This window comes from Acromyrmex echinatior, chromosome 19 (assembly GCF_024713525.1).
Source record: "Acromyrmex echinatior isolate Ae372 chromosome 19, ASM2471352v2, whole genome shotgun sequence".
NCBI lineage: Eukaryota > Metazoa > Arthropoda > Insecta > Hymenoptera > Formicidae > Acromyrmex > Acromyrmex echinatior.
This window is the reverse complement of record NC_141870.1, coordinates 3,201,414-3,228,208: the sequence shown is the minus strand read 5'-3', so window position 1 is coordinate 3,228,208 and position 26,795 is coordinate 3,201,414. Positions and strand designations below refer to the sequence as shown.

General features: G+C 38.0%; 1 protein-coding gene across 14 annotated transcripts in view; it reads right to left on the bottom strand.

Annotated features, from left to right (window-relative positions):
• Ten-m (teneurin transmembrane protein Ten-m) overlaps nt 1–26,795 on the bottom strand; it is a 569,521-nt gene that overhangs the window by 199,539 nt on the left and 343,187 nt on the right. For 2 of the 14 annotated variants that reach the window (XM_087416188.1, XM_087416187.1), the window contains exon 1: nt 16,505–17,163. The exons of 11 other annotated variants lie outside the window; for them this stretch is intronic. Coding sequence is in view for 1 of the 3 variants with exons in the window: in XM_087416187.1 (XP_087272313.1) it covers nt 16,505–16,517 (13 nt within the window). In the remaining 2 variants the exon portion in view is untranslated. Of the gene's footprint in view, nt 1–3,809; nt 4,107–16,504; nt 17,164–26,795 lie in introns of those variants that run through there. One more of the 14 variants, XM_087416186.1, reaches the window with a different exon arrangement.

The window sequence follows — 26,795 nt, the reverse complement described above, 5'->3', positions numbered from 1 at the left end:
CGCAAGCGGCAAGGTAGATGATCGAATGAACCAATAGAATCTAATAATTTCATGACAACTTGTACACCAAACGTTGGACATGCATATATGTATGTAAAATATCGGAAAATTATAATAACGTGCAGTTTCTCGTCTTTCAATGAAAATATTGAAGGAGCTTATCACAGCTTTCTGGATTTCGATTTATTACATCTATAGTAAACATCATAAGATAAAATTTTGTAAAAACAAATTTTATCTAGAATTGAATAAAAAATAAGCTTCAGAGATGTAGTATGGAGAATCAAAGTTTATGTCGCCGCATTTATCGCAAGAGAGATTACTATAGCTGACTACTGGCGACGTTGCAAACCCCGTGCGTGGAGAGAGAGAGAGAGAGAGAGAGAGAGAGAGAGAGAGAGAGAGAGAAACGAGAGAGAAAGCATAGAAGACCGTGTGTCCTCAGAGCGTGTGTCTACGTACAGGCCGATAGGTATCGATCCCGTTGACTCTATTCAGTGTGCACGACTCTCGACGGGGTGAGTTATATACCGCGGGCCGGTGCTACGGTAGAGTAACCTCCCTTGTACACGCTTGGTAGCGTGTGTGCTTGTGAAAACACCGATATCGTTATTTATGCATCGTGCCGATGGTAGGCTGTATATCTCGTCTCTCCCGAATGTATCTTTCTCACTCTCTCTCTCTCAGACTCTCTTTCACTTTGCTACACTTGCAGTCCTTCGAAAACTGCACCAGGACCCATCGGTGAAGTTACGGTTAGATTGTGGCTTTCTCGGGAATTCTCTGGATTTTTACGTGCATTCTCCCAATCCGTCGCGTTGCGTCGCGGGATTCGTTTTCTCGTACTCGACGTGTACTCCACTCCTCGTGTTTCACTCCCTCGGCGATACCGTCACACACCATCGAATCGCTCATCTCTCGTTTTCTTTCTGTCTCTTTATATATCCCTGCGTCTCTTGTCTCCACTCTTGCAAATGGTGTCGAGATTTAATGCTTTGTGGTTCAGATGTTTTCCATCCTTCCCGCAACACTACACGAATTAATCGTGCGCTGATTTACCGGTATGCATGGTCAACATGCGTACGTACGTGGGTAACGTTGATATTTCGCAAATAGGCTAAACGCATTGTTGAACAATGCGGACGCGCGGTAAACTCTGTGCCCGACAAATGCAATCATTGCAACGCAATATTATTATATTTCGGGAACAAATATTTTGCGATGTTAGGTAGTTACCATGTCCGTACGTGTTAGAATGTAATCAAGCCTATCAAGGAATCTGTGGCATGCAAATCTGAATGAAAACTTTCATACAGATAATATATGTGCAATATCATTCACATCTTTTACATCATTTACGCGCTTCATTCAAAAGTAATAACAATAATATGTGCATATCTTTGTTCATATATAATTTAATATTGAATTAAATTTAAATTAAATTTGTTAAATGTATATAATTATTCATTTTTATATTGGCTAGAAAAGAAATGACTCAACAAATGGGAGTTTTATTTTGCGTATGGAAAGAACAATTCATTTTGATGAGGTATCTCAAAATTTAGCTACATACAGATCTGAAAATAATTTGTTTGAATCATCAAAATTACATTACATAAGAATCTTAAGCAACGTGAAAAAAATTCTAAATTCTAGCAATCAATTTGAGTGTTTTAAGACACTCTACTAGGCTGTAATTACAGAATTATTTTGATGGCTCAATAAATTTATTTTCACATCTGTATCTAGTAAAATTTTTAGATACTTCAGAAAATCATCCTTTGCGTACACAGCTGATAAAACTGAACATTCAATAGAAGATCAACGTTAACTGTACTTTCTGGCTATCGTTCGCTATTTCTCGCCGTGGGTTATTTTGCCCCATTTCCAATCTATTCATCGGGCATTGTCGCCGATTGTTCACGATCGCTCGATTCAATATCGCGTTTGGTGTCTCTCCGTTAACGACCGTCAAAGTGCACCGGATGCCGTCAATAGTAGACGCGAAAGTGTTAACGGGCGCGTTGCGAAAAAAAAAGTGAGAAAAAAAAAGTGCGAGTATATTGCGATCATCAGTGTAAAATGAAAAAATGCTCCTCCACGCGACGACAGGGTGGAGAACGCGGCCGAATCGTTTTTATCTCGACGTACGTGGCTTTAATTTCGTAGTCATTACCGTTATTATTTCTCCGCGTTCGACCAAACAATTTGCACGATGAATACGCCCGAGCATACAATAACGTACGGAATTAAAAAAGAGATCGACACGTATGGGCAAATATTTCCAACTGACGTTGTTGCATGACCGTAACATCACCATCCGACCGAACATTGGCTAATTAAAACTATTTATCTCAAATGTATATAAAGGTCCGTTTTAAAATCATCATGAAATAAACGCCGATTATTTGCCCCTCCGCCGTCTGCTTTAGCTTTCCATTTTATAAGCGAATAAAATTGTACACGGAAAGGACAGTTTAGTCAAAAGTATCTAAAAATTTAGCTGGATACAAATCTGAAAATAATTTTGTTCGAATCATCAAAATAATTATGTAGGACACTCAAACTGATTGCTAGAATGTTAAAACTATTTACATTATCATCAACGCATATTAAATGTTCTATATTATAATTATTTTGATAATGAAGTAAAATTATTTACGCAATTAACAAAACGCTATATGTTTCATCGTGATACATCATGTCCAGATAGATACAGAAAGTTGAAATTCTATCAAGAAAATCTGACAATGTCGCGATAAGTTTTCCTTAAGTTATCAATTTCTCTAAACTGACGAATACCAAGATTCCTTGATGATCGTTGAAAGGATGCTCTCCTCACTTTGTCTGTAACGAAGACTAGTGATTAGAGGCGATTCCATTTTTCCAGTTCACTCTCCAGACTCCGGACTATCGCCTAGAACTCTTACTATTAAAAAGTCACTAACGAACTGAGGAAGAGCTCAGACCAATTTCTCCCTTTCTCACATCCTTTCTCACATTCTTTTTCTTAAATCTCTTTTCTCCTTCCCTCTTCTTCTCTATTTTACGTCGATTCTCTTAATTTTCCTATTGCTCTATGGTGCCAATCGATCAAATCGATTCCGTTCACAATTCGCAATCGCAAACTAAATATTGAAGCACTTAAACTGCAAAGTGGTGACGGCTTTGAAATATCTGCTTAAGTAATCATAACATGTAATATTCTGAACTCTGTTTGTTTATGCACCTGCCGCAAACTTTGCTTGCACACTTATAGCATATGAACGACTTGTGTTTCGTTAGCACGAAGGCAAACATTATAAATAGCTCCAGAAGTTATAGAACATTTGGAGTTTATGATTACGGAATAAATACTTTTTGCAATACTTTAATCGAGACTTTAATATATTGTATAACAACTTTTCTTTATCTTTGTCTTTGTCTTTTCTTTTTTTAGTCACTACAAATTATGATTAGTTAAAATTTTGTTATATTAGAAATTATTTTTCCTTCAATATTACATTATTTGTGCGAGAGCGAACCAGAGCGAGAGCGCTGATCGTGAAATTTTTAAAGTGATGCGGCGTTTGTCTTACTGTCTTTCTCGCTAGTTTAAATCCGGCTCGAAGGACCAGAAAATGTGCGAGAGCGCACCGCGCGGACAGATTCGAGTGAGAAAACGGCACAAGGTTGATATGATGCACGACAGTGAAGAGAACTCCGTTTCATTTTAATTTAACAAAAGAATTTCTTTAATGTATTCAGTTACAAAGTCAAAAGATATAATTAATTAAAGATCAGATTAACAGAATATTAAATGCGGTCACCTTTTCCAAATTGAGCTTGGAATCGCGGTGATGAAAAATCTCGGCGATTTTCCTCGAAGCTTCTCGAAAGATTCGGTTATAGCGATTTCACTAAACGGTTAGCACGGCGATTTTACGAAGCGCGACTATGACTCTAAGAACTCTAAGAACTTTTTGGAAGTAAGTAGGAGGACGGCGAGATCGAAGCATTTATTGCTTTCGATCTGAGCTTTCCCTTTTGGGAAAAATCCAATAAAATTTTGCCACAATCGTGATTATTACGTGGCATTAGGTGTACAAAATTGATTGGCGCTTTGGATTCTTTTCTAACGACGTTCAACGTAACAGTCATGCGCGGCAGAAAATCCGTGCGTGGGATTGGTGACAGCGCGTGACGTATTCGTCGGAGCGCGGCGCTCGCGTGCGCGAATTGAATTGTTCTAGAACCTTCGATTGTCCGTTGCCGGTAACGACAACTTGTTTGCGTGTAACGAATTGTTTTTAAAAGGAACAAAGAACGACGAATTTGATGATTTTAACGAAGATTAAAATCATGTTTGAGATGAAATCACGAGCTCAATTTGTGCATGCGTTCAATGACAATTAATGTCGATCGACTGAAAGAATTCTTGCTTTTCTTTCGAATTACCGATCTCGAACATTATTTATTATAATTATTTATTATTTTACTAATTTAATAAAATAGGATAATATCATTAGAAAGTAATTATAGCGGTAAAAGGATTACAACGAAAATATCTTTTCAAATAAGTTGAAGTAAAAATTTCGAAGGAAAGAAGCTGTGTTCCGGTACTTCAAGGAGTTTTCATACAATTGAGCAGATTCGATAAAGTTACCACCGGTTCGCATCCTTTGCTCGCTTTCCGACGAGTTTGAATCATCGGTTTGAAACGCGGTAGTTCGAGCCATTCATTAGCGAAGAAAACTTTTAATACCCACTTTTATCAATAACATCAATTCATCAGTGCGTTGCAAAAACGTACTTGAAGATTACATTTTTAACGTTTTTATATGTTACGTCGTGTTGTCAGTTATGAAAACAATGCAATTGGCAAATAATACTTGTCGCGTAATATTCATATTACATACTAATAATGATAGCAGAATAAAAATGATAAACAAATACTATTGAGAAAACTAAAATGTACAGTATCTTACGATGTATAAAATAGCCGGTCATTAGGTTATCCTAATGTAAGAACAAAAAAAATAGCTTTCCGAAAGCTTTAGCTTTATTTGCACGATAATAAGAGCCGTGGGCGTGACAAACTTATTCGCATGGAAACAACGAAGTCTTGAATTCGAAGCTTTCGTAACAGCCAGGAATAATAAAGACTACCCAAGGTAAATGTTTTCACGACGGGTAAGTACGTGCGCACCATGAATATGCAAATCCGCAACAAATTTCCCCTCCTCGCCCTTGCGCCCACGAAACACCTTTTTCTGGTTGCCTGATTAACACCTCGTGAAAGTAAAATCAGCGAATTAGCGATTCCGACTTCCGCCATTACGCGCCCTAATCTTCAATTCAATACGTTCCATTATAATCGATTAATTTTGTCACTTAAATCCCATCTGAAGTGATGCTCCTTAATTCACGGTGGATGCCCGGCAGCTGTTTTCGTTCTCTATGGTGTTTTCTATAATAACTTCCGCAACGTTACGAAGCTCTTTAGCCATATCGAAGCAATTTTATCTCTCTCGTATCTTCTTAAGACGACGTGTTTACTTTGAAACTTTTGAACCGCCGTACTTTCCTACGAAGACACTTGTTTTTCGCGTAATCATTCGATGGTTTTACGTCCATTTTTTACTTGCTGTCTTTCGTATTTTCTCGAGAAATAATAAACTGAGTTCACTGTCATCTCTCTTTATCTTCCTCTCTCTCTTCTTTTTTCTCTCTAAAATATGTTATAATAAGTTCACCGCCAAGTTTTTTCAACAACATTCAGAATAACTGGATTAAAGTACCTACGATGTGCGAACATTTCGTTTAACCTCGTTATATCAGATTTCAAATGGATAGAGATATTCTTGGATAAATCTTTGCGGCAAAAATGCACGGAGCGATATTATCAGCGACTGATATTTGCGCTTAGTCCAAAACGTAGGGAGGACCAGCTTTGCCAAGGCTCTTCGGATAAGGCTTTGTAAAAACTTTCAACCTCGCACCGACGTTTCAACGTGTTTTATCGTCGCTCGACGTTAAAATAAAGTGACCGCGACGCGAAGCTCTCGGCTGCCGCTCTTTCAGCCATCCTCCTTTCTCCATTCTCGTCGGTCTATCCGCTGCAGTCTCGCTCTTGCTTCGAGCTTCGCGTACATGGTCTGGGATATTGTTTTAGGGATGGCGTTCGAGCATCAACTGAAAATAGACCTGCCGTCGTGACACGCGTGCGTCTCATCCCTCTCTTTACACCGTCGCCTTCACACCGTCGCTACCCTCGACATACCGCTCCCGGCCAATGTCCGTTTCCCTTTCCCTTTTGGTTCATCGACGCGAACAACCCCTGCCTTTCGCGGCATTTTATGGCAATACTAAATTTCGATGGGTGCGTGAAACGAAACGATATCAGACTGGTTCCCACTGGCCACTGGCCACTGATATCGACTGGCTATTGTCGCTGGAGCTATCAGCAATCCGCGCGTTTCGCGAGAATTAAACCGAGGGAGATTATCCATCTCGTTTTCCAAACCGTCGTTTTTTCTTTTTACCGTCGACTGATATTGCACGACCGAGACTGAGCACGAACGTGCGAGGTACTGAAGTAATTGCTATGAGATAGATACGGTAAGTTATCGTTTACGACACAGAGATACCGGTAATACAACTGCAATGATGAAGAATAATGATATACTGAAGGTAACTTAACTAGAACGTATTACATAGTTATATAATACTTCATTATGATTACTATCGTAGTCTAGAATATTTCAATGTAAATTATGCCTGCAGCATATCATTTTGATAATCCTAGCTAGATAAAGCAAAAATATTAGGAAAAAATTCCTACTTTAATCACAAACTCTTATATAATATTTATTTTTATATTAAAACATAATTTTTCATTAATGTTATACAATAATATTGTAATAATCTTTTGATATTATTTAAATTATAAATAATATGGTTAAATTATTTTTTTTTGTGTACAGCATCAAAATTTCAAATAAAAACTGTGAAGAAATTACTTTAAATGTCTGAAGTATGTTTAGTTGTACAGTTAACTAAGAATAACGTAAGTATAATTCCGGTTTTTATATTTTAAATAATAATATATTAAATATATTAACTTAACAAAAATTTTGTACAGTTTATGTTTTTACAAGAATAAATATTACTAACACGATTATTGTTCTGGCTTTATGAAGTTTCTCCCTTCAGAAAATTTGACCGTGTAGAACGCCAAGGGTAGACCCGCCGGAAGTGACGCCTAACAACGAGGAGGAAGGAACCTCCTCGTTTTCCCGGTCGCTGCAAAACACGACAGAGATTTATTAAACTCCCCCGAGAGACGGAAAAGAGCTGAACGAGGAGCGGCGAGCAAACAATAAATTTAGGTTTAAGAAAACAGGATACGATGGTTGAAGGGGGATGACCGCGGACCGCTTTAATTCGAAGGCACCGCCTCCTGCAGACAATGTTCTGCTTGATTTGTGACTCGAAGACGATGATTTTGAATTACTTATTATGCTGTATCGTCTGGCACATCAAATTACAAAGGGATTAAGATAGAAATCTCGTTACATGTTGTCGCCTTCAGAATAATTATAAAGCGAAGCTACTATTAAAAAATGAAGAATATCTATAGAAGATGTGAGAACAGTTTCGCGCGCGCGCATTGCTAATAGAAGATTTTATATTTGATCTTCAAATATTATTAATGAAAATTCTGAGTCTTTTATAGGAACGACATTTCTATCTTATTCTTAATTTTAATGTAATTTAGTATTTAAATTATGATATGTAGATCATTTTTTGAAATATTCATAAGTAATTTTCTTCAAAACAATATGTTTTGAATTATATTAAATGATTAACTCGATAATGAAACGTGATAACATCAACGTGATAACATCAACTTATTAGTCATCTATTTTACCTATTTTAAAAACAATAATTCAATAGTTGAAAAAGAGTGATGTATGGCGTAAAATGACACATGATTTATAATACACAAAAATTATAGGAATATTTTTGAACGAACGCGTTTGCACGCTGACTTCCGTGGAGAATATCATATTTTGCAGTAGGAAATGTGACAGAAAACGTATAACATCGATTGCGAATGGTACAACTCGATGTAACGCGCCATCGCCTTTCGTTGTTGCCGTACATTTCCATTATTGCGCACTTAAACGTGCCGAAACAGAAAATTCGAAAAATTCAATATTATCGTATTGGTGCATTTCGTGCCTATCGGAAATATGAAAAGCATATATCTATGCCGACACGAATTTTATTGTACTACCTGCTGCACGAGTAAAAATAGTTTGTCGCGAATCACTGCAGTGAAATGTACAGTGTATCGAATTCCAATTACTCAACATGCTGCAAGCGAGTTTTTATCTCTCTCAATGCAAAACTTTACCTTTCACCATTGAAATTCGTATCATGCTTTAAAATTTAATTGCATCTTTATATTGAAATAAATATTTTATTTTATATTGAAATAAATATTTTATTATATATAAAGCGAAACGGAGAGCGTATTGTGTGTGAATGTATGCAATTCATTGATCCATTCACAAATAACTCGTCAAGTCTAATGGTCTTATGTTTCAAAATTAATCACCTATCACAAACGCCATTCTACTTATATTTATATTTTTACATTTGTAATAAGCAGCGTATATGTGTACTATTATAAATCTGTGTAATATTGAAAATTCACATCTGTGTAGTATTGAAAAAAAATTTTTATTTATTATTTAATTTGAAAATCTTGAATAACAGACGCGTTTTAACAAAATGACATTTCTTATTCATATCGCACACGATCAATGATTTTGTTTTTCCAACGAGATACAAAAACATCGTTAATATTGCAAGCTTACCGATTTTTTTAAATTTCTTCACTCTCATTTATTTTCTGAATTATTACAAATTAAAATTGATTTTTTTTTATTTCAGATATTTCTGAATTAGAATGAATGAATTATAATCTGATATTATTACAGAGCGTTACAAGCATTTTTCGCAAATGCTGACACATCGTTGTGCATTATCACACCACATTCCTCTTTTCGTAAACGTAGTGCGGCTACCCCACTGACAATAATGCCTGCACGTAGAAGGTGCCGCGCGTGCACAGAAATTTGAGCACGCTCTCTCTTACCTACTATCACGGCGAGGCCACCTTTAAGGCAGCGTCTGCAAGCGAGGAACATTTTCGATGCATCGGTCGCGATAAGGATCGCCAAGGGTTACCGGTGATGGTCCGTTCTAATTAATCAGCGATTCGTTAAAACCGTCTCCGCAGGTCGATAACGCTCAACCGGGTTTGCGTTCGCCATCAGAACCCGAAGGACCAGGGACAGGAGGGACGTGGAAGGAGGGTGACAGAGGGTGGGTGGCAAATCAGAGAGGGTGGCTCGAGAGACAGTGGAGGGTGCTGGAAGAGAAGAGAGGGTCTGGCTGGAGGGCGTAGCACGGGTTGCGCCGGGCTATACATTACGAGCTTTAGTAGGGTTTAGCCGTCGCTATATACCGTGTCGCGGTCACCATTCCGGACCACCTATATGTACGGATAGCGCGCGTGTCGTGCGTAGATACATACATACACGCGTGAGCACGAGCGCGCCTGTAATCCCGCGTGGATTCGACGGTACATGCGTAGGTCAGCACACGTCTGTATATATCTACTGCCCGACCTCTAAGTGCGTGTCGAGGTGTGCGTAAGCGGTTCGCACGCACGTCGTCGTATGTGTGCTACATAGCGAGACATAGTCTGCTTGCTTCGGAATATACGGGTGTGTGCAAGAAGGCCCCGGTTTCGCTCGAGACCATGTAGTAGTCTCCGTGACACTCGACCTCAATGCCCCACGCGATAATGTCTATCAGCTCCATCACGCACTTCGGCGCCAAGATTTTACTCACTTATCCGATCTATAGTCTTACGACTATATCAAAGTTATTTCTGCTACATCAATTTCATTTCTTATTCCTTTAAAATTCATGAATGAAAGTAAAATCCATTCCATATTTCTAAAGTACATAATCATATAATTGGTACAGACTACGATATTTGCGATTTAATACTGTCTATGTTTAGTGATTTTATGAATGGGAATTTATAGACTGCGTGCACAAGGATGTCTAATTACAATTATTGCGTGCTGCCTGTGCAGCTTTTTGTATACGTTTTGTATCCGCGTTGCGAATCGCGAATAAAGGAGACGAACGAACGAACGAAAATGTGGGCGATCCATTGCAACGCGCGTTGGATAAGAACGGCATAAGTACTGATGCGAGTCGCGATGAAAAGTTCCGGTCGTGTAGAAAGCAAAGTTAATGTTTCGCGAGTTCACGGATAAAGAACTTTCCCGCCGGCCTCGAAGTTAAACTTCGTGACAATTCGATGAGACGCGTTCGTATTTGCGGAAATGAGAAGATAACTCGATAATTTCCGCGACATATTTGCATCATATCCTGCTCTCTAAATCTCGTGGAGTGAAATCTCACTCGAAGAAACTATTAAAAATTTAGTCTCTGTTGAAAAAAAAAAGAATGAAAATATAGCAACTCTTATTCAAGAGTGGCAGATTTTCACTCTTTTTAGAGTGAGATTTACTCATTTGAAATAATATTCACTCCAAAGGGGTGAAATCTCATTCCCTTTATTGGAGTGTAATACCAGGATAGATGGAACCTCACTCTTGAATAAGAGTGGCCGTATTTTCACCCTTTTTCTAAGATAGGCTAAATTTTCAGTCTCTTCGAGTCAGATTTCACTCCACTATATCTAGAGAGTGTATTCCATCTTTACGGTCCTTCATTATCCAATTATAAAATACATATGATGATAATAAAATATAAATCTATGCACGAAAGTAGTTTATTAGTTTTAAATAATAAAAAATATCTTAATATTTAAATCTGATTCTCAATTTTTCATATCTTGAACTTTGCTAATTTAATTCAAAAAATATTTGTGATCAGAATATACATATACATATATATATGTATATCGATCTAATAATAGATGACAGTCAAATATATTATAAAGTAATCTAATGTCACTTATATGTATAATGTAATAATGAAATCTAAAAGATCTAAAAGATGTATTACTCCATTGCGAATATAGAAATCTAAATTCACAATTAAAACAGATTTGTATTCCTGAGTAATGATAATCAATATAACTTAAATAGAGCGACGTTTTTATTTTTGATATTTGTCACTTTCTATGTCCGAAATTCTATTTAATTAATTATGATAGGGTTACGTTTTTAAAATGAAAAACAATTCATCCAGAGTAATATTTAAAAAAATCGATGTACGATGCTCAAATGCAATCACTATATTCTCGACTATATTTGAGTTGGATATGGAAACGGTCTAAAGAGGGAAAAAACACATTTTCACGTATTTAAAATAAAATAACATTTTGCAGTACCTATACAACAAACAAATATCTGAAAAAGTGATGACCACGGTTATTTGTTATTATCTCTAGTTTGCATCGTTTTCTGCATAATTTGAAATACACATATTCGAGAAGTCACATTTGAAGTTCACATATCTGGTCTCACGACAGGTGTTGCTATTCGCGCTTTTAACAAATTAAAGTGAACGGACAAAGAGAGACGTTTTTCCGGGACTAAAAGAGTCGTAGAGGAACGAAGAGTAAGAATATGCAGAAAGCCAGAAAGAGATGTACGGACGGAGAGATGGAGGTGGAGATGGAGGTGGAGGTGGAGGTGGAGACGAGCGGATTGGTGCTAGGCGAAAAGAAGAGAGACGCAACGCATAAAGAGAAGCGTCGAGACGTCAGGCGTTTCTCGCTTGCACGGCTTCGTAGAACCACCTTGCTATTATACTGATTACATTTTCAAATGCGCCTACTCGGGATGCTCACCCCCAACTCTTCCTCCCGGCTCTTTCTTCGCCTCCCATCTCTCGTCTTTCACTGCTCCAGCAACATCTACGATCCGACATGTTCTATCTATTTCTTTTTTTTGCGTCTCTACGGATTTTATGACACTTTCGTCGCTCTTTCTCCCACAGTACCATATTTCAAGAAATATCCCTTTCCTCGGTCCCTTTATCTTTCTCATGAACGCGGTGTAAGAGACGACTTTCACGATGTGAGATGGACGATTCGCGGAAACTCAGGACGAAATTTCAGCGAGTTTCCGCGTCCACTTCCATTTGAGCTTTGTATGCGTATCGGCATGGAGTATCTGAATTTCTAAAAAGGTACGGTGTGGTGGTCGCTGCCGAGACTCGCTCACAATGCGCCGGTAAATCACCTCGGCACAAGACAAAAGGCGGAATTCAACGGGAAAAAGTCGGTCACTACAATGACGTACTATGGGACGCAAAGGGCTTGGGTTCGCTCGACTGATCGATTTCGAATGAATATTTACGACGACCCGTGCACCCACCTCTTTTTGACGCGTCGATTAGTTCTAAGGAAGAGGTGCGAATAACAATAAGTTCGCGTTGCAAGCCGTCCGATAAACTCGCCATTTGCATGTACGGACTTTGTCCTTTCGCGTATACGAGCTTATGGAAATTATGGAAATCATTTGACCGATAATATCACCGCAGTAAATAGTGAGCGACGAAGAAAGTAACGCGTAGCTTGATACAATAGAGTTCAAGTTATCGTGCTATAATACATACGCCATACTTTGAGAGATATTCGCATCCGGCCCGCGTGATAACGCGACATCAATCATGATGATAACAAATGCAGGAGGAATCTACTTGTCTGCGAAATATCCCGCGCAATAACCGGACGATAATAAAACTAATGAGTTGCAAACAGAGAATATATATCGGCGTGTATATTCCGCCGATTATATTTGCATGTCAATGATATCGACCGGTATTAGGTCATCGACCGTCAACGAGTTAAGTATTTTTAATGGCGACTCAATCAAAGAAGCTCTCTACTCTCGTATTCACTGAACCGTTCGTCAAGTGCAATTGATTGCCGCTCTACCGAGAAGTTAATCATAGTCATTCACTGTCGATTGGATGAAGAAATAGGTTTCAATCATCAAGATTAGTAGACCCGGTTTGCTAACTCGCATAAGTGTATTTGCAAAAAAAATCTTACATATATTTATATTTGCTTCACCGATTAAATCAATCATAGAATGTACAGTACATTCATTGATTCTCGAAAAATATATTCCTGCATAACGTTTAAGCGTTTTAAATAGTTAAAGAATTACATTATTTATATGAATAAGAGTATCGTTACGTGTCATTTTAATATTAAGAATTGGAAAGCATTATAGACATCCCAGGTAGATTTTCTTCTGAAAAGGCTTTTCTAAGGAACTTTCTTAACGAGATGCGAGACAGTAGGATCAGCGATGCAATTCTGAACGCGCAGTGACTGTGCTACGTCGTCCGCAACTTCCTCAGTGCACTGTCCATTATGACTTTCAAGGGACAATGAGACTTTATGGACGATTCCTCCCTCCCCGGTCTTATCCCCTTGTACCCTACGTGACAGCAGCCCTAATGGTGTGCCTGGAGGTCGACACACCCTACACCATCAACGTACGCCGACGCGACTTCGTCTACTTTATGCAACGTGCATGTTGAGACATGTGTCATTATTTTCATGCAACTATCTTCCTAGTTACCAACGGCACGTGCGACGTGCCCGCTACTCGAACGTGCCAGCGAGATAATACATGTTGCATTTGTTTTCGTTAAAACGCTGACAAAACGCTGCTTCCCAACATGGCGACCCTTTAATCTTCATTCGCGCCGTCTCGTTTGGGATAACCTCGTTTTCTCGCGCGACGGCTCTCTCTCTCTCTCTCTCTCCCTTTTATTGCCACGTGTTGCTCTATCGCAAATACCAAAGCTTTCGGTATTATTATCGTTATAACATTATCGTTATTTCCCTCATAAATTCAATGATGCACTTGTATACGATACTTAATAAAACATGTATTAACGTTGAAGTAAAAATATAAATTACAACTCTCATTTCGAAACGCGACACACATTAATTTGTCTTAGTGCATATATATTAATAATTAATTAACTAATTAATATTTTAATGGGCTAACGTGGGATTGTTGTATCTACACAAATACGCCTAGAAAACAAATGTGATAATATTCATTACCGTATGAATGGTAGATTTTTCTCTATTATTTCGACACGTAATAAATATTCATTCGTCTTTATTGTGTCCACGTATTCGATACTGTGTCCACGATAATATTATCATCGTTAATTATAATTTGATTCAATTTCCTCGTTTATAACAATATCCTCGTTAATCCGCATCATATTTTCACTTTTAATCCCGTATCGAGTACTGTCAACGTTCATGCGTTACTGATTCTATATTATCGATCGTCGTATAATAATCATGTATAATTGGTAAATTACTTGTTAAGCGACCAGAAAATTATGCCGATCCAATATGAAAATCGAGATTATAAATACTATAACTTGTTATATATTATACGCTTCGGGATTTTCCGGCTTTAGCTGCACGTAAGGGATTAAGTGGCGTTGAAAATTGCCACCCTCCCCCCCTCTCTCCTCCCCTCCCCCCGCGATCAGATTTGCAACTTAAACGAGTTAAATGACAAACTAAAATGTTAATATATACGATCAAGAATAAACATCAATAACAATCAAATTTCATACAACATCACTCCACTTTGACACGTAAATACGGTGATGACGTTCTTTTTATCGATCGATCATTATTATTGGCTCATTATTATGTATCCAATTTATTGCAAAAGTTAGCAACATCATATTCGACAATATTTACATACTTTCAATGCAACTCAAACAAATTATTTTTATAGTAAGCCATTTAAGTGACATGACATCGTGTAATAATATCGTATTAAAATAATTAATCGAATTTTTTTGTCTGTTTCTCAGATAAAAATGTCGAAAATATGTTTGTATTAAATTAACATTACTGTGGCGGAACGAAAAATACCCTTTGCCGCGGGAGAAACGATATTTTCGAGGCATATTGGAGCATCTGTTTTGATCTCGTATAAAATATTATACTATATTAACAATTCTTTTTATGCATATAAATGTCAATGTATACATGAAATAATTTGAAAAAGCTCGCTCCAGTTATTTTAGTTTATCAACGGTTAAAATTATTAAAAACATTTCATATTATATCGAAAGCCTGATTATTCGTTCCACAAAATAGCTTTATCTCGTGATAAAGCAGTCTTAAAAAAGATAAATGATATTTCCATTCTGATCTTGAACATTTTCTTCATCAACTAGCAACTTCAGAATCGCGGAATAATCTATAAAAAGATTTGCGTGAGTTCTTAATGCGTATAAATAACTTGCGTAAGAAATGCTCGCAGCAAACTTTCGCTGAACATCTCGAACGAAGGAGAAACACGATGCTTTCGTCATCTTTAAAAGACGCAGTAATTAATCTTTTCAAGGCGAGGTTTTGAACATTATCGCGTATGTACATCGCGTATGGGACTCACGCAAACGATGAAATAATTTAGAATGAATAATTCGTAGGAACTTATCTGCTCGACGTTTTTACGATCAAAGCAGAGGTTTTTTTTTTTAGAGCAAGTGGTCAACAAGCTTTGAAATTGACGGTGCTACGTAAAATCAATACTCTCCTTATACGCATTTTTAAAGATATTATTTTCCAAAATATTGATTCATTTTCATGTTATAATAATAATTATTATATTCACATTTCAAAATAAATTGAAATTTTAACCGCTTCTGATTGAACAGAATAAATTTAAAATATTTAATGTATTTCTTGAATTATGCTGTAAAATTAATATTCGATTTTAGTTACATATAATCGTTAAAATATAGATATATTGTCGTAAAATCATCTGAAGTGAACTTGAAAACTGGAAATCGCAATCTATCAGCGCCGGAACACTGCTGGGACGTAATTTCAACATATCAATAGCGCGACTCGTCGCTCGTTCGTTACACGTTATTCCGCGCAAAAACGGAAATAAAACGATGATTTTTGGCGTAAATGCACGCACGACTCGCGTCTATCGCTATTTTGAAATAAAATATCCGCGCATGAAATACGAAGCGAAGGGCTTTAACGGAGACTAATATCTCCTACTTATCGAATCGAAGCACCGCTTGGACAAATTTATCTCCCTGCACGAGCCTCACATTCCGGTATGCGAGTGCATCGAGACTCGATCCCCCACCTACATGCCTATCTCGATGACCGAAACGACAATGGCATGATATCCATCTCTCTGACAGTAGATCGCATCTGCCTGACGTGCAGTTCGAAGTACCTCTTTCTCGTTGTAGCGAGACTGTTCACAAACGCTGGGCGTGGTGGGGAGACAAGCAGCGCGCCCCGAAGGGCACGCGACCGATCGCGGGGGCAGGTAATAAGGACTTGGAGGAGAGAGGAAAGAATAGAATAGAATAGAGAACCCGGTAGCACGCGTAGCGATTATTAGGAGCTCTCTTCGCATCCTCGAACACCCACCTGGCTGGTACATCTACGGTCCTCTATGCCTATCGGTCGTACGGTTGCCTCTACCATTGCACACGAGCACTGCACGACACTCTTAAATCACCATCATCTTCGCCACTGATCCCTCCGCTGGAAACGAATCTCTCCTCCCAAAGCCAGTCAGCTCGATGTGGACCAATCAGCGAGTGGTACGGCGATCGGTCTGTCGGTTGGATGCTCACAAGGAAACACCGCAGTACCGGTACCGCATTCGCAGATCCAGGTAGAGACAGAGAGAGAGAGAGAGAAAGAAAGAGAGAGGGAGATGGAGGGAGAGAGAGGGGGAGAGAGAGAGAAAGAGAGAGAGAGAGAAAGAGCTTGCTCCAAGCTGCAGGACACTGCACTATTGTTTATTAGCACTGCTGATTTGGTGCCGTTACCGGTCGCGTATCTTCCGGAAGCTTTCGGATGACGGCTCGGAACTCAGGGTGGAACGACCTAACACGCGGCTCGAGCAAAGTTCGAGAAGAAGAGGTGGTAGAGTCTGTCGACCGAGTCCACCCGACTGCACCCACCTCGGGACGCGAGGGCGCAGATCGTGTTATACGCGACACGGACGAACCTACGGCGACACTGAGGGCGCGCGAGATCGACGTTCGCGGTTCCGGGGCTGACAGTGCACTGACTCCGGCCTCCTCGTTCGACCCGACAATCCGCGGCTCTGACTCCCACGCGGCGCATGCGTAGCTCAACATGGCTACGTTTGCGCCGTCGTCGTCGTCGTCGTCGTCGTCGTCACCGTTGCCGATGTCGTCGTCGTCGTCGTCGTCGTCGTCGTCGTCGTCGTCGTCGTCGTCGTCGTCGTCGTCGTCGTCGTCGTCGTCGTCGTCATCGTTATCGTCGTCGTCGTCGTCGTTGTCGTCTTCCTCGTGCCTGTCACCCCTCTAGCTTGCTCCGTCTCTTCCTATTGTGATTCCCTCCGTGCGCGTGTGGTATTGCGCGCATGTATATGTGTATGCCGGTACACTCTCGCCCGTCGTGCTTCATCCCCCAAATCGGCACCCCCGAGAGAGAAGGAGGGAGGGAGGGAGGGGAGGGAGAGAGAGAGAGAGAGAGAGAAGGCTTCTGCTCCGGTGGCAGCATCCCCGTCCCGCGAAAGGGGTGAGACGGCGCGTCGACATTTCTCGCGCTCTCTTCGTATAAGAATAAGACCAGAAACGCTGCAGGTGGTTCACACGGTGGGCGATTGCCGGCATGCGCCCTTCTTTGGCGTACACGATTATCGGGTGTCGAATGAGTTCACATGATCGAGCACTTAGTCATGGACTGTTCTCCATAGCACACGAACGCATGACTTCTACAGGTCATGAATGAGATTAGGGTTAACTGCGGCGATTATGCAACGCGTCGATGTAAATCTCTCCTCGGAGCTGCCTTGACCGTTCTAAATACAGCTTTGTTCTATACAAACTGAATTAGTTAGAGTACAACGGCTTGTTTCTAATCCGACTGTTTTTATTAATAGTTTATCTTTAATAAATGCTTTTAAATAATAAATTTGTCTCTCGAAATTAATAAAATAAGAGCTCTATTTAGATTGCTTTACATTATATTTTTGTATAAAAATATTAATTTTAACATTTTTACGTATTTCAGAATGTCCACTATGTATAAGTCTTTAAATTAAAATTAACATTTTGTTTTTGACAGTTTACTTACTAATATATTCGATATCCGACAATGAGTCGAATTTTAATAAATTTACTTATATACAGACACAAACAGTGCATTTTGATGTAATTATTGTTTTTAGAGTACAACGGTTAGTTATGATTTACTGTACATAACTTATACATATAGACAATGTCATGAAAGATCAAAGCGATAATGTTAGTCATATTTTGTAATATCGTAGATATGCAGAATAGTTGGGCAACATTTCTAGAAGCGTTTGCCCTACTAAAATGGACATTTATAAATTACATTAAAGTGGATCTTATAGCCAGACCATGAACGTACGCGTATGTGGACGAAAAGTAATAGTTTGCGAATGACAACTGAGAATTTTCGCAACGATCGATGAGAATATAGCACATATCAACATACATAAGTTATTAGATAAGCTTTTAGATGCGTTGTACGATATATCGTTCTCGTTACTTCCTTCGTCTTAAAATATGTTATTATCATCTTTGCATGACGTACGGCTGAATAGTGATTCTCGAAACGAATCTGGCATCGGCTCAAAAATATTCGGGTGGTCGTTTGGACCTCAAAGAAGGGAGTATTCTTTGGGAGTGTTCCAGCACCTCGGACAAGCGCAACGAACTCTTTCGATGTGTGTGAAATCATAATTACAAGGTTTATCTATCGAGATTAAAACGCTCGAGAAAAAAGTTTCACGTAAAATCTATCGATGTTACAAGCGTGATGTAATGTTTATGATCTCATTAACGATAGAGAAAAGAGGTGGTAACATAGCTCAGTTCGCGCTGTCAGAGATAAATTAGTAGATAGCTCGGAAATACGCGCACGATACATTGGTTTTAGAACTAGGAAGTGAATATAGCACCCACTAAATTAAAGGATGCTGTTAATCCTGCACAATGTATTCTCTATTCTATTTTCGTCTTATTTATAACTTTTGCATAATAAAATTTGGAACGACAAATAAAGCTTTATGTTGCTTGTTACATTTTATGTAATCGAATACAGAAATTTTTGATAAGACAATAGAAATCTCGAAAGTTATACATCAACAAGAAAATTGTGTGCAACTTATAGAATTATCTCAACAAGATAACTAAATATTTTACGAGTTCTAATCTGCGTGACCGAAAAGGAACATAATTAATACTTATTCCGTTTCATTTTGTTTTATTACATCTATGTTATATCGAACGTTACGATAAGGAGCTCGTGATTAGTTCCAAAGATGGGGGAGATAGAACATTTAACGGGAGATACGACTTCTCGGCGGAGAAGAAATTTTCATCAATGTTTAGTTTGCCGATCAATACGCGTTAATCCGCAAAATAAATTGACAAGCGACTCTTCTCGCTTCACCTTTATCTACAATCGTACCAAGTTCATTGAAGATGATAACAATGATATCATTCAACAGAAATTTCTTCATGAAAATTTAAAAAGCGATTTAAACGAATAAATTAACTGAATAGTTCTGAAAATTATATTGTGTCATTCTACCGTGATTAATTTAAAGAATATTATTGAAACAAAGTTTTATTATTTCTTATGCTAATTTTTCTTTTAATAAGAAAACAAGTAAAGAAAAAAAATTTATTTTAATTTTCACTAAAAGAGATCAGTACTTTAATCAAAATAAAAGTTTTCAAAATTTTATATTCCTGTACTTTGCTTATAATTGTCTCTCTTATAATTATATATAATTATCTCTAATCTGAGAAAATACTCAGCTCGGTATATAACCTCGAAAAGCGACGAAATGTACTGTCTGGAAAGTATACTTAAGTTCCAATTAAGTGCAAGCCAGCGAAAGCTAAGCAAGCGTGAAGAAATTCGATTTGCCTCCCTCCTCCATCTTGGAGGTACCTTTGGTTCCTCGCACCTCCGGTATCGACCCCAAAGCAAGACCGGTGATGGTGAAACGTCGCCTACTGTAATCCTTAATTGGTCCGCGTGATTCATTCGGTCCATTCATCGTAACTAAACTGCTCTTCGAAGGAGAGCCATCTTCGCCTCTGGCGACAGAACGCCTTGGATATCTCTCCTCTGTTCCTCGCTCTTTCGTCCCATGTCCTTTTCTGTCTCTCCTCTGTTGTCTCTATTCCCGTTCCTCTCTTTCTCCTGCTCAATCTTAGTTACACGAGATATCACCACGACGTACTACGGTAGCCTGTCTCCCTGCCTGCCGTTATAACGTTAAATCAGATAAACAAACGCGGTCTTAACTCCGCCTGACATAATCAGTCGTTCAGGTTTAGGTGGGACAGAGAAACAATAAGAGAAACAGAGAAAGTCGACATGGGACAATGACAAGAGATACGACGAAAGAGATGAAGGTAACAGGAACGGGATAGAATAAATCTACAATGGAAACTAAAATGGCAGATGGCGTCACAAAGAAATAAATTTAAAGATATAAGATATTTGTTGTTCCTTTTCTAATTTATAAAAATTTAATTGTACATTAAAAGAAAAGATTGGTTACTGCAGCAATCAGTTTTTGGTTGTAGCAGCAAATTTTTAGTTGCGTTAGCCTATCGAAATCATATACTGACATTGCGGATAGGCTAACGCAACTAAAAATTTGCTGTTACAACTACTGCTGCTACTACTTAAATTGTTGCAGCAACCAATTTTTTCTTTCAGTGTCATTTTAAATACTCCGTTCGTTAACTATGTTTTTGGTTAACGTGGTTCCTGCAGGTATGAGATTAAAAATTATTAATTCTAAGTTCGACTCTAAAGGACATCATTCGTATATATCTAGAAAGAGTGATCGTACAAACATGTTGTAAAGGTGCGAGCAGAAATGTTAAAGCGCGATTGGCCTCGTTGACGGTTGCATGAATCCACGAGGGAAGTTCGGTAGGGTCAACCGAGGATGATGTCCCGGAGAGAGAGACGATGATTGTCCGGATCAGAAGAAGCATGAGGAAAAGGGTGCGCCCTACCGGTCCTGTTCGAGCGGATATTATTACGAGACTCTGCGTGTTCCCCGTTTCACCACGTATACGCGACGACATTCGCACGATGACGACGAGGACGAAGATTACCCACTTTTCTACGGTCGCACGTCCCCTCGAACCTCGTTATTTCAAGAATGCAAGTTACTTTAGGGTCGAATGGAGAGATCACTGTCTCGTTACCGATTATTCAACAAATCGCATGGAATACAAATTCCTATATTTCTACGAGGAAAGACCACATATGAAAAAAGACAAAGTGCAAAGAATTACGAAAAAGTGCGTTTATTGCGATGAAACGTAATATAACATTAAATAATTATTCGCCAGTGAAAATGCGTTAATTTATGATTCGCATCAAACATTAAGCTTGTTGAATTTATTGTGTGTGTGTTGATGATATTAAATTTCCGGTAGCAATTATCATAATTACTATCGCTGTACTTTAACCTTATAGAGATATATTATTACAGAAAATAATTTACTTTATTAATATTTAGTCCAGTTTAGGTTTTATTATATAAGCGAATGTATGCATTGAAATCATTTAAATATTTCATATTTAATTGAATAGTTAATATTTAATATTAATATCAATTTAAATATTTTATGTACGTTTACTTTTATTAAGCCGATTTAGAAGCACAGAGAATACAATAGTTTTAGTCACTGTGGTTTCGAAATATGCGTACATGAAGTAATCGAATTTCAGTTACGGTTTAAATTTTCGACCATTCGTTGGCTACCGATTCACATCGTCAAACTAAATTTAACTTGACTATTTACAAAGTTACGATCATACATGTGATTCAATGCGGCAGCTTATTGTACCTCGATAGAATCTTATGAGAATAAAATTTAGCTTTTACCGCATTAAAATACAGTTTTGACCTCTTTTGAAAATACGGAGAAAATTCTTTCCTCTCTCTCTCTCTCATCTATCTTACATTCTCTATTCTCCCTTGGTCATCATAACCATCTCATCGTCATTCCAATTTTCTGTTTCCCTTGCGAAAAGCAGAATCAACATATAAAGCTTCCATGTAACACCGCGAAAGTCGAAAGGTAGAAGAAAAAGAAGAACGATATCCGAGTGCGCGCCTAACCGGAAATACTCGACGACGAAGATGTAAGATTCGCGAAGGAGTTTCGCGGAAGGATGAATAATAACGTTTGAAATTCGAGATGCGGAATAAAACGATGTCGCGGACGAAAGGCACGTCGTCAAAAAAGAGGGGCAGGCGTTTCTGGTGGATGATACCGGTAGCAGAAGAGGAGAGGGAAAAGAGGAAGATTGAAGAAGATAGGGTAGATTCCCAGGAAGGGTGGGACGTATTCTCGCATGTATAGTCGACGGCAAAGTGAAAGGATACAAGTGGGAGCGCCAGGAAGGAAGGAATGAAGGCTCCTAGGCTTCGTTCAATAAAATAGAATATCTAATAAGGGACAAAAATGCAGTCAAGAAAAGAATGGAAGGCGCGGGCAAAGAAGGCGGATAGTTCGTTCGGTTGAGCGCGAGAAGAGACGTGAGTTCGAGGCCTCCGCTTCTCTTATTCCGTACCTCTTATTCCTCTCCTTGAGATACCTAGAAAGATCGGAAAAGAGAGCTGATCCACGAAAGAGTCAGAGATGGTCCAATGTATAAAACGACGACCTTTGAATGAGAAGAATCGAAGAAGGTGGGATATACGCAAAGTCAGAGAGTGTATGGAAATAAAGGCGTGATATTGTGCGGAGCGCGTAGAAAATAAAGAAAAAACGATTTTTGCATGTCAGAAATCTATTCCGAATGCAACTTTTTTCATATGAATTTTTTATCCCCCAATTGTCGACCAATTGTCATAATATATATAGATAATCGCATCCACTAATCATAATTTTATTTCGATCAATCTGTTGTACCTTCCAGTGAAAAATTATAGTTAGGCATGTTATACCTATAGCAACTACATAGCATAATCTCGTTTTGATCAACGTGTTAAGGCGAGACTAGAGTCTCTCGATGTCAATCAGAGCTTCGTTTCAATTTACATATGCATCAGAGCGAGTGTCATTATCCTATCATTCTTAAGAATCAGGTTTAGATTTAAACGAAGTGATTTACAAATATGTAAATACAAAACCTATCATGGTAACGTTTCATAATCGACACTTCCGTCTTTTATATTCATCATTCTTCTTGATTTAAAATTACATAATAAACTGATTGTTTGCAAATGTATATTGCTTTTTAGAGATTTTTAATATATTATAATTTCTTTAAATAAACACAGAATCATGCTCTAAAGATTTAAAACTCTAAACTACTTTATCAAATAATTGCTTTTATTATATTCTTTTTTAATTTACAAACCTAATTTACGAACATAAATTTCTTAATTTAATTTTCAAATAGAAAATACGTAACATTAATTATAAAACGTTTTCACTTGTTTCAAACATAGCACATCAAATTATTTGACACAAAAACTACCACTTAATACGTTTTTTATATTCTGGAAATTAACACAACTGTCTGAATCACAACTGCACCGAGAAAAATGGTCTGGTTGGATTAAACAGTAATTCTGATGGAAAATGGACGAATCAGAATTTTCTGGTGAAATCTACTAGAATTCTAGTTGAAATAGCTAGAATTCTGATTGATATAATTATTCTGATAAAAATAAAAATTCTAGTAGATTTTATCAGAAATATTGTATCAACCAGAATTCCGGCTATCTCAACTAGAATTCTAATAAATTTAACCAGAAAATTCTGATTCATCCATTTTCAACCAGAATTTTTTTCCAGTGTATTATTTTTATTTTATTCGCAGAATATATCCATCTGTTTGAGCACAATGATTACGATTCGAGAAAATCTAAATTGCGCATAAAGAAGAAATACTTGCAATACAAAATTGCAACAAAGTAATCATGAAGAATCAAGTGCGGACGGTAACAAACGCTCCACTGAAAGCGATCGATGGGCATCGAGGTGAACTCGCGAGAAAGGTGTCGAAGATTTAAGTTGTCTCGGATGATCCCGAACGAAACGTAGGAGGAAATTTCGAATAGGGTGCGACATCTCTCGCTCACAATCAGTTGTAAGGCTGGCGTTATCGCGGGAGAAAGACAGGCCGGAGAGAGAGAGAGAGAGAGAGAGAGGGAGAGGCAGGATGAGAGAGAGAGAGGGTTGGGAACGGCACGGAATAAAACCTCTTCAGAGAGACGCGCGTATAAGATGGATAGCTCTGGCTTCGAAGAAGTGCATAGGTGTGGGTGCCTGACGGCTCTCGTTCTTCGTCGTGTTTTGTACGTGTCGTGTTGCCGGATTCGGAGAATGTTAGGACGTTATCGATGACGCGAAGCGAGATTCGGAAGGCGCCCTCGGAAACGTGCGAGTTCTCGAAAAATATAGGGTCTTCGAAAAAAAAAGGAAAGGCGAATTTTTAATTTTGAAAATGCATTTGTATTCTGAAACCAACCATTCGATACTTTTAAATTCAGGTCACTGAGCATCGTTTTCAATAAAAAATTGCTGACAATATTTTTATTCATTCATCGTTCATGTTTCGCGATCATCTTACAGATTTCTATGCTCGTATATGTAATGCTATTGTAATGGAGAAACGCATCGAAATGCGATACAAAAAACTTCAAAAAAGATACAAAACGCTGCCATGAAATACACTAACATCTCGCGTGGCTTTTGTATTTTAACGAGCCATTTGATGTATCTTCCTTTCCTTTGATCTTATCCCTGCGAAAAAGGATCGCGCTCGTGGTTATCGCGTGATTAGATCGTCAGGATCGGATTCTCAATCGAAAAGAATTTATTTCCCGTGGATCTCACCCGCTGATAGTACCCTTTGAAACGAGAAAGGGCGCGATTACTTCTGCACGAGTTTTACGTGAAAGGATTTATGCTGATATTCTGCCGAGATTAATTATATTCTGCACTTTCGTGCTTATCATACAACGCCACATTTAAATATGTTGCTGTTATTTATAAGATCTTCTTTTTCATTTAATTAAAACATGCAATCTATAGTGTAAAAAAATAGCAATATAAATAGCAATATATTTCCTAACAATTTTGATTTCCAAAGTAGGAAAAATTGAATTAATAAATTGTGTTGCTGAATGAAATAAACCAAGTAGGTTCCAAGTATATTTATAAGGTGCTACTCGTTTCAGCCAAATCGACTTTGCATAAAACTGCGGAATTAATCATAAATGTATTAAGAATTTATTTCCAATGAAATAAATTTAATACATTTACGATCAACAATGCTATGATCAATAGTACCACTTTTCCGGTGTTATTGATGCGAGCATATTTCATCTGTTAAAATAGGCGCTTTTAGAAACATAGGTATTATTAGTGAAGCCCTTACAGAGAGATAAAGCGCCTCGAATTCATTCGAAATTCAAAGCAAACGCGTGTTCGCTAATCTGTGGAATGTTAGACAATGAGTCTCCTTGTATAAAGTGGAAGTTTTATCATACGTGATGAATCGCAGTTGGAGAATTAATGGATGTAGATCTTTTGTTTAGCCACATGACTTTATACAGACATAGCCATACAGAAAATTAGGGAGGGAGCAACTATCATTTGCCTGAGAGAAGAAATATTTGGCGCGTCAGTATAATTTGCTTTGTAAAATTTCGAATGCGGATCTGAAATTAGCACAACGTTCTATCAATATAAAAAGTAATGACAGTTCCAATATCACTTTTCATAGTTCTAAAAATGGAAAAGTCCGCATTTTTTAGACCAATAAACCAAAAATTTAAAAAATTTCGCGAATTTAGCATAACATTTTTCATTTTTGATTTTTCAGTACAAAAATGTCGACCTTTTTTTAATTAACTATAGAACGTCGTACTAATTTCCTTCGACTGTTTCGTTTTACCGCCGAAATTATTCTTAACTATTCAACTGTTAAATTTGGAAAACTCACTCGTGATCGAATTAATAAATAAATGGGAAACTTTTGAGGTTGGACGTTATAGATATAGATTCTAACTCGATAAAAAAAAATCCCTACAGACGTGTGCGATTAATAACGATGTTCGTCTTTTCTTTTCCGAAACCCGGAAAAGTCGGTAAATACGCCCGTTCTTCCGAAGAACTCTAATTTCTCGGATTTGGACTGTCACCGCTTCATACGACGACGCATTTACTGACCACAGTAGTACGTGGAAAAGATCGTGACCGGCAAATGAAATAACCCAGGACCGTTTCTCTTTTTTCTCCTTATCCCGACCTGTCAACCGTAACTCCACAGACGTTCTAGGCGAAGTCGTGACTCGGTCTGGCCAAAACGATGGAAGCAGCATCTTATAAACGTACTTGGAACCGACAAGTTGAAATCAAATGCTGATATAAATTTGAAAATGCAATGGAAAAGAGATGTTTCGTTCAGAAGCATAGTTTATTAATTCAATAAATCCTATTTTTTGACACTAAAATTGCTAAAATATATCACTATCCTTCCATATTTTTTATACTATAGATCGCAACAATCACGCTAATAATTTGTGTAAAAATATCGTTCATATAAAAATATAGTAACGAGATTCGTTGGCGACCAAATGGCATTTGCGTTACCATATAATCGCGTAACAAAACAAAAATAATATCATTAATTCAATCATTTGAATAAA